General features: G+C 37.7%; 1 protein-coding gene across 2 annotated transcripts in view; it reads left to right on the top strand.

Annotated features, from left to right (window-relative positions):
* The window catches only part of LOC146477746 (uncharacterized), a 33,406-nt gene that overhangs the window by 12,306 nt on the left and 9,216 nt on the right, over positions 1–11,884 (top strand). Inside the window, exons 2-13 of one of the 2 annotated variants that reach the window (XM_085113167.1) lie at positions 885–951; positions 1,408–1,459; positions 2,613–3,843; positions 5,829–5,936; positions 6,154–6,252; positions 7,116–7,208; positions 7,425–7,688; positions 8,460–8,717; positions 8,966–9,088; positions 9,638–9,733; positions 9,874–9,972; positions 10,749–10,871. In XM_085113167.1, coding sequence (XP_084969293.1) covers positions 1,442–1,459; positions 2,613–3,843; positions 5,829–5,936; positions 6,154–6,252; positions 7,116–7,208; positions 7,425–7,688; positions 8,460–8,717; positions 8,966–9,088; positions 9,638–9,733; positions 9,874–9,972; positions 10,749–10,871 — 2,512 coding nt within the window. In that variant the 5' untranslated portion in view covers positions 885–951; positions 1,408–1,441. The remainder of the gene's footprint in view (positions 1–884; positions 952–1,407; positions 1,460–2,612; positions 3,844–5,828; positions 5,937–6,153; positions 6,253–7,115; positions 7,209–7,424; positions 7,689–8,459; positions 8,718–8,965; positions 9,089–9,637; positions 9,734–9,873; positions 9,973–10,748; positions 10,872–11,884) is intronic. The other variant, XM_085113166.1, reaches the window with a different exon arrangement.

Here is an 11,884-nt window from a genome sequence, read left to right as displayed (position 1 = left end):
ATAAGAAATTTAAAATAAAATAAAAAAAAAAACATTGCAGCATCTCAACACCAAACGTATTTTCCTCGACAAACATAATACAATTTATAACTTCTTAATCAACATTAACAGTTCCTTTTGACGAGCTCTACAAAAGGGGAGTGTCAATAAATTAATATTTTGTAGTTGAAACTCAATAACCTTTCACTATTCATACATGTTAAAAATTGTATAAATATGTCACTTGTGGACCTGTAATGATCCCAAGTGTTATACTCTCTTATTCGTTATTCATGATATATGCAGCTACTGCCTTGTAACACAAACCTCATAACACAAGAGGTGAGCAGGGACATTAAGCTCACTTGACCATCATCTGATACAATGTATGTGTGCGGAAGATCGTGGCTTTGACTAATTTGAATCAGGTTCTCAAATATTTTCTCTGTTATCCAACATTTTGAGGCAAATGGAATGGTTACATTTCCTTTGAGAATTGACATTAAGAACATGTCACTAGCATTAGATATAGACACTTCCAAGAGTTTGTAAAATAAATAATGATACTATGTTCATTATTATTTACTGAGACTGTGTGGTTGGTTTTCATGGGGTTTCCTGATAATGGCTGCTTCAAAGGGAAATGGTCAGTTGTAAGGGTGGTCATTCCAAGAGATTTAAGTCATACCGGCCACTTCAGTGCTTTGACAAAATTGCTGAAATTTAGGTTTGAAACAAAAAAAAAAAATACAAAATAATAAATTTTGTTCATTACTAATGATGGTTTTGATAAACCTCAACAGATCTCATCGTCATGTCACTTTTAGCTGCAACCCTATTAATTAATGTGCAGGGGAATACATCTAACTTACCTTTGTTTGTGTTTTTTCTATTCTTATTTTCAGTTTATCTATCAGTTCAAGTGTTAAAGAGTTGGTTCAAGATGTGCAAATGTTCTTGGAGTATGATTTAGTAAGTTACAACATTGAAACCAGCAATTTCCTACTTTTTATATATTAATATTAATTAGCGTTGTTGTATGGATGATAGAGAAGTTTGAATTACAGTCAAAGCATTTTGGTCAGTACATCTGTTTTGAGGAAAGAAGAAACTAAGGGTACAGTAGAATGTTTTAAAACCTGTTGCTGTTTGACGGTACAATGTATTTGTTGCCACTATCTCTGTAATCAGTTTAGGGCATCTTGTGGGTAAGCAGATTAAACAGATTCACCTAATAAGAGTTCTCCCCATCTCCCTCTTTTGTTTGCTTCTGTCAATCAATTTTTATTTTTATTTTTTTAGTTTCTTATTGGAACTTTCACAATTTTTCCTTTGCATAATTATAAATCTAAACTAAATTAAAATCACAGTTCCTACTAAATGTTTGCATGATTCTCTATTTTTTTTTTTTTTTTTTTTTTTTTTCAGTTTCAGTAATCAACAAGATTAAAGGCTTCCTGTGATGTCAAGGCTATCAAAGGTATTATCGTTGGCCTTAAGGGGAAACTTTGTTGTCTGTTATGATCAGCTGTAACCTTAAATTCTTCTGGATGTGACAATGAACTGGTGGTGTAAAGTAATAGATAACAACATGCTACTTAATTTTGTCAATTGACAAATTAAGGTTGAATTAAGCTTGTCATAGAAACTAAATTGGATTTCATATATTAAACAACTTGGCTGGCTTTGTACTGTGAAGGAGATTTCATAAAAATAGATTTTGAATAGTAAACTGAAGAAACAGTATTTCTAATTATGTTTCAGTGAACATAACTTTTTACAGAATTACAGGTAAAGCGACAGGTAAAGGTTGGCATAAGATGACAGGGATTCAGCCTGCAACAAGTTTATGACTGATTTGTGTACATATAATATTTAGAAACGTTGAAAATCCTTTAGTTTAATAGTTATTGTTTTATTAACTTACACATGGCAGGGTTTTTGTTAGAGCAGGGATGCAGGGACCATTACTTGCCAATTACATTAATTTTGTATAATTATGCTTTATCCTGGCTATTTTTTGGCTGTATACAAAAGGTTGAGAGCAAATTTACTATGTGGTTCCTACTAAGTTAAATTTGGTCCACCCTTAATCAAATGCTTAACAAAAAAGCCCTATACATACAGTGAGTTTTGATGTAAAACAAGATACAATAATCTGTATAGCCTCGGTTACAGACGTACTAGTAAGCACGTTGCCCTGAACACATATGGTATGCTGTTCATATGCTGTCTGCCAATTTTCCCCAAACCTCAAACTTTCAGTAAATTCTCAAATTCTTGTTATGACTCCTGGCTGATCAGCCAATCTCATGCAGATAGTCATGAAGAGAATGGGTTGATTTTGAAGATGAAGGTGGGGTTCGTCAATTTTAAGGGGATAGTGGATTTGTTTGTTTTAACATTCCAGTTAAGACATGCCAAAATATTCCAGAATGTTTTTGCAACTGCAAGTTAAGTTTTACCTCCTCACTTCAAGCAAAACACTGTTTTCTCAAAGCAGGAAATGGATATCTGCATATTTATAATAATTTGCCCAGTATTCTTTGTTTATTAACCCTTTGCCTTAACTAATTGAGTTGAGAAGGAAACACAATGCTGGCAGCTTATCAGTAAATATAATTGTCTTTTAGGAGTCCTCCTTTCTTAACATAGCCTGTACATCACAGGAAGGTCATGAAGAGGAAGCTCCAAGTTTGTCCTCCGGAAGAATATTGAGAGTGACTCTTCTAAGCAGTGAATGGAGGTCAACAAAAGGAGGTGTGTCAACCATCAATAGAGAGCTTGCCATTCAGTTGGCAAAGTTCCCTGATGTGAAAGTCAGTGTCTATCTCCCTGAATGCAGTGAAAAGGATAAAAGAGTTGCTGCTCATCATAATGTCCATCTCATTCGAGCAGAAAAATTCCATGGTGTTGATCCAGATCTATGGTTGTCTTCTTTACCAGCTCATCATGCTGTGGACTGTGTGATTGGACATGGAGTCCAACTTGGCAGACAGGTTCAATTCATAAAACACCAACGTCATTGTAAATGGATTCAGGTGGTCCACACCGACCCTGAAGAACTTGGAATGTTCAAAATTGATGCAGATGCTGTTTCTAAAGGAGAGGAAAAGCACAAATTAGAAGTCAAACTCTGTGAATTGTCTGATCAAGTTGTAGCAGTTGGACCCAAGCTGGCGGAAGCTTTCTCAGGATATCTGCGTCCCTTTCAGAAAGATAAAAATGTTCTCAACCTCACCCCAGGCATCTTCTCTGAGTTTGCTGATGTAAAGCAAGCTTCTGAAGAAAGAAGAACATTTTCTGTTCTGTTGCTAGGGAGTGGTGACAGTGAAGACTTGCAGCTGAAAGGTTATGACATTGCTGCTCAGGCAATTGCAAAGTTGAAAGACATGCCACAGCCCTACAAACTGAAGGTTGTTGGAGTAGGAAGTGGAAAAAAGCAGCAAGTAGCAGAAATGTTGCTCCAGCAAGGTATTTCACGTGATCAACTTGTTGTACGTGGTTTCAAAGAAAGAGAGCAGTTGGCTGAGCAGTTTTGTGAGGTAGATCTTGCTATAATGCCATCAAGATCTGAGGGTTTTGGTCTCCCTGCTCTTGAAGCTCTATCTGCTGGTCTTCCTGTGCTTGTAAGTGGTAACTCTGGTCTCGGAGAAGCTCTTAAGAATGTGCCTCTTGGTTCAAACTGTGTAGTGGATTCAGACGATCCTAAAGAGTGGGCCAAGGCAATCAGGAGTGTCCGTCAGAAAAGAAGAAATGTACGACTTGTAGAAATGAAGTATGTCTGTAAAGAGTATGCAAAGGTTTACAGCTGGGAGGAGCAGTGCAGGTTACTTGTGCAAAGAATGATGAACATCACTTCAGGTAAAATTCCTTTGTTGCATTAATAATGGCTGATGTGCCCTGTGGTATAAAAAGACTACCTTAACAAAGCTCTTCTAAGTGAAGGTGCCTCCCAAGTATTGTTTACCGATAAAAGTTTACTGTTGGCTTATTGAAGTAGTGTTTACCGATAAACGTTTACTGTTGGCTTAACGTACATGTATGAGACTCACATGTGTGATCAGGGCTTCGAAGGATTGCACTTGAATGCCAGAGGTTTGCAACTCAGATGTCACATTCTCACAACTCAGTGATGTCAAATTTTCACAGTCCTAATATCAGATCAAACAACTTGGATGTTGGATTTTGGAGGTAACAACTCAGAAGACAAATTTTCACAACTTGGATGTTTGATGGAGCGTTAACAAGCTTCCCCATATTATTGCATGCTTTAAATTGGTAAAGAACAGGAAGCTGTTTCCAGCTTATACTTGGGCCATATTTGACTGTGTGGTGCGAAAAGCCTACAATCTTTTAACAGTGATAACTTCCAGCATCGCCAATTCCCCCAAAAAGATAGCCTGCGAGCAAGCTCTCTTGGGGGTGGATCCTCTTTCCTTCTCCCGCCCCCCACCCCCAAGAGAGCTTGCTCGCAGGCTACCAAATAGATAGATACAGACCTACATGTAAAACCACCAGATAGAATTGCATTTCTTGCAGTCAGAATGAAATACAGGGGTAAACGACATTTGTCATACGAATGCTTTTATAATCCCCGGGCTTTAATCCGACGGCGTACGTTTTCACCTTTCGTTTAGAGACAGACACCATTTGTACGGTCGTAATATGTATGTGACTCCTGGTCAATTGGATCGTAATTTTCGGTATGATCTAGACCCGGGGGGTACTCCCCTATGTGACCTTAACGGGGACGTTCGGCTCGATAGGGTATGGTTTTCAGGGTGTTTTGTCTTGAACGGGGTATCTATTTCATCACTTTCTGTCTTGAACAGGGTATCCCTACATGACCTAATGGCTTAAACAGATTGTGATTGCCAGTGCATTAAAATACAGTAAGACACTAGAGTATTCTTTTTTTCATTTTAGTCTTAAACAGGGTGTGATTTTGGGTTAAATGTCTTAAAAAGGGCCTGAAAATTTTGAATTCTGTCTTAAACGGGACAGGGTCAGGGTTTGAACGCCCGGGCCACACCTCCCTACCCAAGCATCTGTTGAGTAGCCCCCCCCCCCCCCCCCCCGGGATCTAGAGTAACGTTACGCATCACGCGTACTTTTTTATCCTTGTACGTTTTCAATGTTTTGCTGTTTATATTTTTAAATGAAATTCAGGAGAAAGCATTTGTTATTCACCTTTCATTTGAAGACAGAAACCGTTTCTGCATTGATTGTTTTTCTACAGTAAACGTGAGACATCTTTATCTATCTAGCTTGGCCCGCGAGGTCATAGACTGATTTAGTTGCCAAATTTTCGGTTAAACAAAACTAACCTTGAGGCACTCAGGTTAGCCTAAAAAACACTCCGGTTAGCCTAAAGAGCACTCCAGTAAGCCTAAATAGCACTCAGGTTAGCTTAAATAGCTCCCCGGTTAGCTTAACAGTTAGCAGTTTATGTTGGGGTTGTTCATGCCTCGCTTGTCTGGCTCGCATATTTTAAACACTCCTCACGGCCCAAAAACAAAGAATGCAACCGAGAATTTAAAGAATTTGTTAACATGACAGAAAACGTAACTCGTACCAGCCGAGTAAAAAAAACGAGGCTGAGAACAATAACTCATGGCCCGAGGCCTTATCTCTTGGCCCATCGCGGCCCCAAAAAGAAAAAAGAATTTGATAATGCTACCGAAACCTAAATAATGCAATGGTTTGTGACAGTGGTCTGGGGTAAAATGTACTAATAAAGGCCAGTACATAATGTACATCACTGTATGTTGATGTTACTGATTCAAGCACTGTGTATCTTTATACTCCTAAGATGCTTATATGTTGTATAATTTTGCTTATTACAGTTTTCTCCTCTGAAGGTTTTTTTGATGGAAGTCAGTCTTCAGTGGCAGGTTACAGTCAGCTTCCTTTCCCTGCAGCCTCTCAAACTCATCTGACAAGTGGAACAGAAGGTAGGCATGAATCACTTCATCAAAACAATTACAAGGAAGCTATCAGGTAGCATCTGCAAAAATCATTAAACAATAAGCTTTTTGATGTATGTTTATGACCTTTGTTCCTGCATTTATGTTAATGTTGCAGACTGCAAGCTATCTGTGAAATTGTTTTTTACTGAAATCACTGGTGATGTATAGTTCCACCTTAATATCACAATTTCCTCCTCTAAAGGTTTTTCTGTTGGAAGTCAGTCTTCAGTAGCAGGTTACAGTCAGCTTCCTGTCACCTTTCCTGTCACGTCTCAGACTCATCTAAGAAGTGGAACTGAAAGTAGGTGTAAACATTTAGTTTTAATCCATCAACGCTATTGGTAGCATTTGCAAAAAATTGAACGGCTGACAGCATAATCAACCCAAATGACTTTTCAGATCACTTTTTGTTGTTTAGGTTGAGATTGGCTGCAATTTTCGCATGTGGACTTGAATTCGTTCAGGGAAGGTTGCTCCAATATTTTATCTGCTGCTTTGTAAATTGTGCGGCAAAGCAGCAGATAAAACATTGAGCAAAGTTTCCTTAAGGAATTAAAGGCCTCGTAAAAAACACTGGCGAATCTGAGCTAAAACAAGAAAAAACGATCTGAAAAGTCATTTGGGCGATTATATGCTCTCAGCCCTTCAATTGTCAGCTGTCTTGGTGTGTCGATCATTAAACAATATTTTTTTTATGCTAGTGGTGTACTTACATGTATGTGGCTTTTTCTCCTTGCATTTGTGTACCTGCTCCATACTGCTGTCTTGTTGTACATCCACTCTGAAAATAAAAGTGCTATGTTGTGTAATTTTGTTATTGCAATTTTCCACTCTATTAAGGTTTTTCTGGTGGAAGTCAGTCTTCAGTCTTTGAAGGAGAGTCCAATTCATGAAATGGTCACAGAAAGGGGAATCAGCCTCTAGAAAAACATGCAAATTTAATTTATGTATTGAATATCTGGATTTCCCTGAATTTATAAAGTGTTCCATTAATATTATTATTAATGCCACAGGACATACATGTATTTCTATTCTCACCATGCTTTTAAATAATTATTATTATTATTATTATCATAATGGTGATAATGCAGTCCATACACTGTTTGTCTGATGCTAAGATGCTCTGTTGGCTAATTTTGCTCATTACAATTCTCCCCTCTGAAGGTTTTTCTGTTGGAAGTCAGTCTTCAATAGCAGGTTACAGTCAGCTTCCTTTCCCTGCAGCCTCTCAAACTCATCTGACAAGTGAAACAGATGGTAGGTGGGAACTTAAGTTTTCTAATGACAACAATCACTTACAACAATCTGTCAACATGAACATGTAACATTTGCAAAAACTTTTAGCTGTGTATGTCTTTTTGCCTTGTTAAATAATATGAAATTTTAGATTTTTGATACTTGTATACTCTATAAATATTATAATTATAGGATTCTTGAAAATACGCTTGTTATTCCTTTTATTGCTGGTTTTAGTTATGACAGCTGAACAAATTTTCAGTGGTCTTGAACAAATGCGATATGATGCAGGCAAGATCATCGGCAACGCACATCTTCTTGGAGAGTTAAAGAAAATTGCTTCAGACAAAGGCTTGATAATCTCTGATAACAAGGGATCAGGGAATTGCATGTTTTATGCGTTATCAGAACAACTGGACCTGGTGAAAGGAAACCAAATCTCTCATGAAGCATTGAGGCAGCGCATAGTCCAATACCTCAAGGAGAACCCTACACTGGTAAGTTACAATTGTAGTGTTGGTAATGTTGAACAAGTGAGGCAATGGTTTCATTTTATGGTGATACAAATCAAGCAAAGCAATAAAATGGAAGAAATTGGAGTTTCTTTTTCGAGTATGCCAAGGTGGCTGACTGAAAAATATACCTCTATCATTATTCATCACAATAAACCCGATATCACATTCAAATCCTAGCAGTATGCAGATGTTTGTCACTGCATGAATGTAGTTTAATGGTCTTAGCTCCCACAAGTCTCCTGTAGCTGAGTTCTATAACATCCAAATGGAAGGTCAAAGGTTCAGCTCTGTTAGGGGGGAAGAATTCAGATTTTCTTTTTCCGAGTACAATATGCCTGTGTCACTGACTGAAAAATACCTCTATCAAGATAAAACTTAATTGTTGCTTCATATCTTGCTGATTTCATTTTGCAAGAAAAGGCAGAAGTCAATTCTAAAATGGTTGCTATTTCTTGGACAGTTGGTACATTAATCAAGGGCTGATATTACAGTGTACATGGATGCTTAAAGCCAAGCAAAGCTCTGAAATTCTGTTGTATCTGATAGTTCAGTTATTCATTAACAACTGAATAAATAACTTATTGGATTAATTAAATTATGGAACAGTTAACATGTTTCGGTATATTTTGGTTTGTTGCGGATCAATGCACTGGTCAATTTAGTGAAAATCTTTACCCTCCAGTTGATCATTGGATGAGAGTGGCACAATGTACTTTGACATTTTTTGTTTATAATATGGTTGTTCTCTTGCAGCAAGATGGGACAGAACTGTTTAACTTTGTACATGGACACCAGTCTTGGCCTGATTACCTTAGAAACATGGCAGCAGATGGGACATGGGGTGACCACGTCATTCTCCATGCTGCAGCAAACTGCTTTAAAACATGCATTCATGTGATTAGCAGTCTGTCACGTGACTTAACTATCCGCCCAGAACATGATGTTAGCAGCAGCAGCCAGCTTGTGTTGGGACACCTGCATGAACATCACTATGTCAGCCTTCGACCCAAACCAGGTAGAGGAGCGTAATATGATTGGGCACAAACAACTTTCTCTAGATCGCATACCATATTTATTCAATTTACTGCCCTGGGTGCAAATTAACTTTTTGGCCCATAAAGTTGATTAAGAGTAGCTCCCTGGATCTTGCTTGTTTGTTCTTGTGGACTTACCCTTTTTGACTTCCTCGTTAGCGAACTATCTACCCCTGAAACTTAACCATTCCAGTGGTCCTTACACTGCCACTTTTTCTGGTATTTTCAGGTACAATAGGTTTGTCACAAAGCAAGTCAAGTTCACTAAAGCAGAATAAAAGGCCTTTATCATTTCCTGAAAGAGAACCTCCCAAGCAGCCAAGGCAAGATGGGACAGATTATGATGGGCAAGGTAATTGAGTTGCTACCTGAGCTATGTTGTACTAATATAATTAACATTTATGTGATAACTGAAACAGACAGTTGAACTCTGTGTTGTTTATTTTCTCAACCTTTAATGACAATGTTGTAATAATTACTATTCCGTTTGATAAAAAAAGGTCTTCTTATAAGTGACCAAGTTGTCACCTTGTCTTTCTTATGTTAAAACCTTTGACAATTTCCATAGATTAGCCCAGTAGTACAAATAGCAAGATCTGCATCTTTAGCTTAACCCTTTAAACCCCAAAACCATGATCAGCATCTCATTTCTCCTTATAGTTTCCACTGTTTGATCAAACTAATCAGTCATGAGAATGAATGAACTGATCAACTAAGAAAAATGACTTGATGTTTAAACAAATTCTCCCAACTAGTTCTATAAGGAACATAGTATAGAGAACCTAAGGAGAAACAATATTATGCTCTCCCAGGAGTAAATCCAGTTACTGACTTAAACTCTAAATGCCATTTTAATGTGATGTACCACGTTGTTACAATATTTTCAATTTTTCATCTAAAGGTATCATTTCTGGTGGAAGTCAGTCTTCAGTAGCTGGTTACAGGCAGCTTCCTTTCCCTGCAGCCTCTCCAACTCATATGGCAAGTGGAACTGAAGGTAGGAGTGATTGAAAAAATGTTTAAAGCAATTATCACAACAGAGTATATGTATCACATACACAGTGAAAAAAAATTAAAAAGTCATGTGTCCTGTTGACTTTGTAATGAATAATTTATTGTGCTCATTTCTATCTGAAGGTTTTTCTGATGGAAGTCAGTCTTCAGTACATGTAGCAGGTTACAGTCAGTTTCCTTTTCCTGCAGCCTCTCAAACTCATTTGACAAGTGGAACAGAAGGTAACTGTAAGCATTTGTATGATCCCAACAACTGTCACATGGCATTAATTTTATAAAAAAAAATTTAAGTGTTGGGTTTCAAGTAAAATCCTTATTTTTGACTATGAAAATTTGTTTACTGTGAAAACATAATTTTGTGTGCCCCATACACTAATGCTTTTCTCTGAGCCATGTTGTCTGTTTTGTGAATTGTCTGTGTAGGGTGTGCATATATAAGAGCAAACACCTTTTTGAGTATACACTGGTGGCAAGAAAATTAGAACAGATATTTCTGCTAACACAACTGAAAATGATTTGCATGAACTCAGAAATTATGGTACTCTGGTGTTTATGAATTTACCTTCAATTAGTCCACAGTCTGGTGTTTTTCCCTTTTGGTGCCTTTCAAGTTTTGCTTGCGAACATGTTTCATGTAAATTTTGGGATTTCTTGCGTTTTGTCGGTTCCCTTTTCACTGAAACTCTTCACAAGGAAACTCTCCTGCACAATCCAGACAAGTTTGGTGAATAGGCAACCAATGTAGTTTGCCGGTCAACACTTTGTATTACAAGTCTCGAAAGTAGTGCGAAAGAGTCTAAACTCGATATTTTTGTGGCCAATCAGAGACAAGGATTTCAATAAGTTTTGGAAATGGTTGGTTAAGAGTAGCTTCTCGTGTCTCACTTGTTTGTTCTTGTGGACGTACCCTTTTTGACCTCCTCCTTAGCCAACTATCTGCCCCGCAAACTTAACCGTTCGAATGGCCCTTACGCTGACAGTTTTTCTGGTATTTTCAGGTACAATAAGTTTGTCACAAAGCGATTCAAGTTCGCTACAGCAGAATAAAAGGCCTTTATTGTTTCCTGAAAGAGAACCTCCCAAGCAGCCAAGGCAAGATGGCAGCAAATATTATGGGCAAGGTAATTAAGTTACTACCTGAGGTCTATACTGTACTAATGTAATTAAGATTTATGTGATAACTGGAACAGACAGTTGACCATTTAATGATAATGTTGAAATTATTTCATTATTCATTTGATAAAATTAGGTCTTCGTTATAAGTTACGAAGTTCACCTTCTCTTTCTTATGTTGAAACCTTTCACAGTTTCTGTAGATTAGCACTGTAGTGCATGAATCATAATGTTCTGCTTCTTTAGTGGATCAAGTTGAACCCTTTAAACCCCCAAAGCATGATCAGCATCTCAATTCTCCTTACAGTTTCAGTATTTGATAAAACTAATAAGTCTTGAGAATGAATGGGCTGATCAGCTAAGAAAAATGACTTGATTTTTAAACAAATTCCCCTAACTAGTTGTATAAGGAACATATGGAGAACAGTTAGAGAGAATGTCCCGGTTGATGCTTGAGCCTAAAGAATAATAAAATTTTGCTTTTCCTAGAGGAAATCCAGTTTTCTGACTTCAACTTACAATTTCTCCTCTGAAGCCTCGTTCTCAAGCTACCGCTTCCAGGTTTTCTGGAAGGTGTTCCAGGTTTTCTTGGTGGGTGCGCCGGGGTTTTGGGGCCGGGTGTCCTGTGATGTTCCGGGATGTTCTGTTGTTCTGGTGTTCTTAAAAATACTACATGCCCATCTGAACAGTTGTGACGGTTAAAGTTTCTTCAATGTCTCAAGCTGTCTCTAGTGCATGTTTAAAAGTTGCAGTTGAAAGCTCTTTTGCCCGTTGACGCCAGTAAATTCTAACAGCTTGTCTTTATAAATCTTTTGTCTCGATTACCAGCCATTGGTTATTATACTGGATATGAGAGAGCGGCAACAATTAAGCCTTTCTCTCTTTCTGTGTGCTAAGGGAGGTTATTTTCTCTCCAATGGTCCCGGAAATGGGTTTTGGCGTCCATTTACCTGTGGTGTCTGATGCGCGTATGTGAGTAAAGTAGGTACATTTAGGAGCTTTTAGGGGGTGTGTCTTTGTG

Source organism: Pavona decussata, unplaced genomic scaffold (assembly GCF_977016875.1).
Source record: "Pavona decussata unplaced genomic scaffold, jaPavDecu1.1 SCAFFOLD_69, whole genome shotgun sequence".
Lineage (NCBI taxonomy): Eukaryota > Metazoa > Cnidaria > Anthozoa > Scleractinia > Agariciidae > Pavona > Pavona decussata.
Note: the sequence above shows the minus strand (reverse complement) of the source record. Positions and strands in the feature narration are given on the sequence as shown.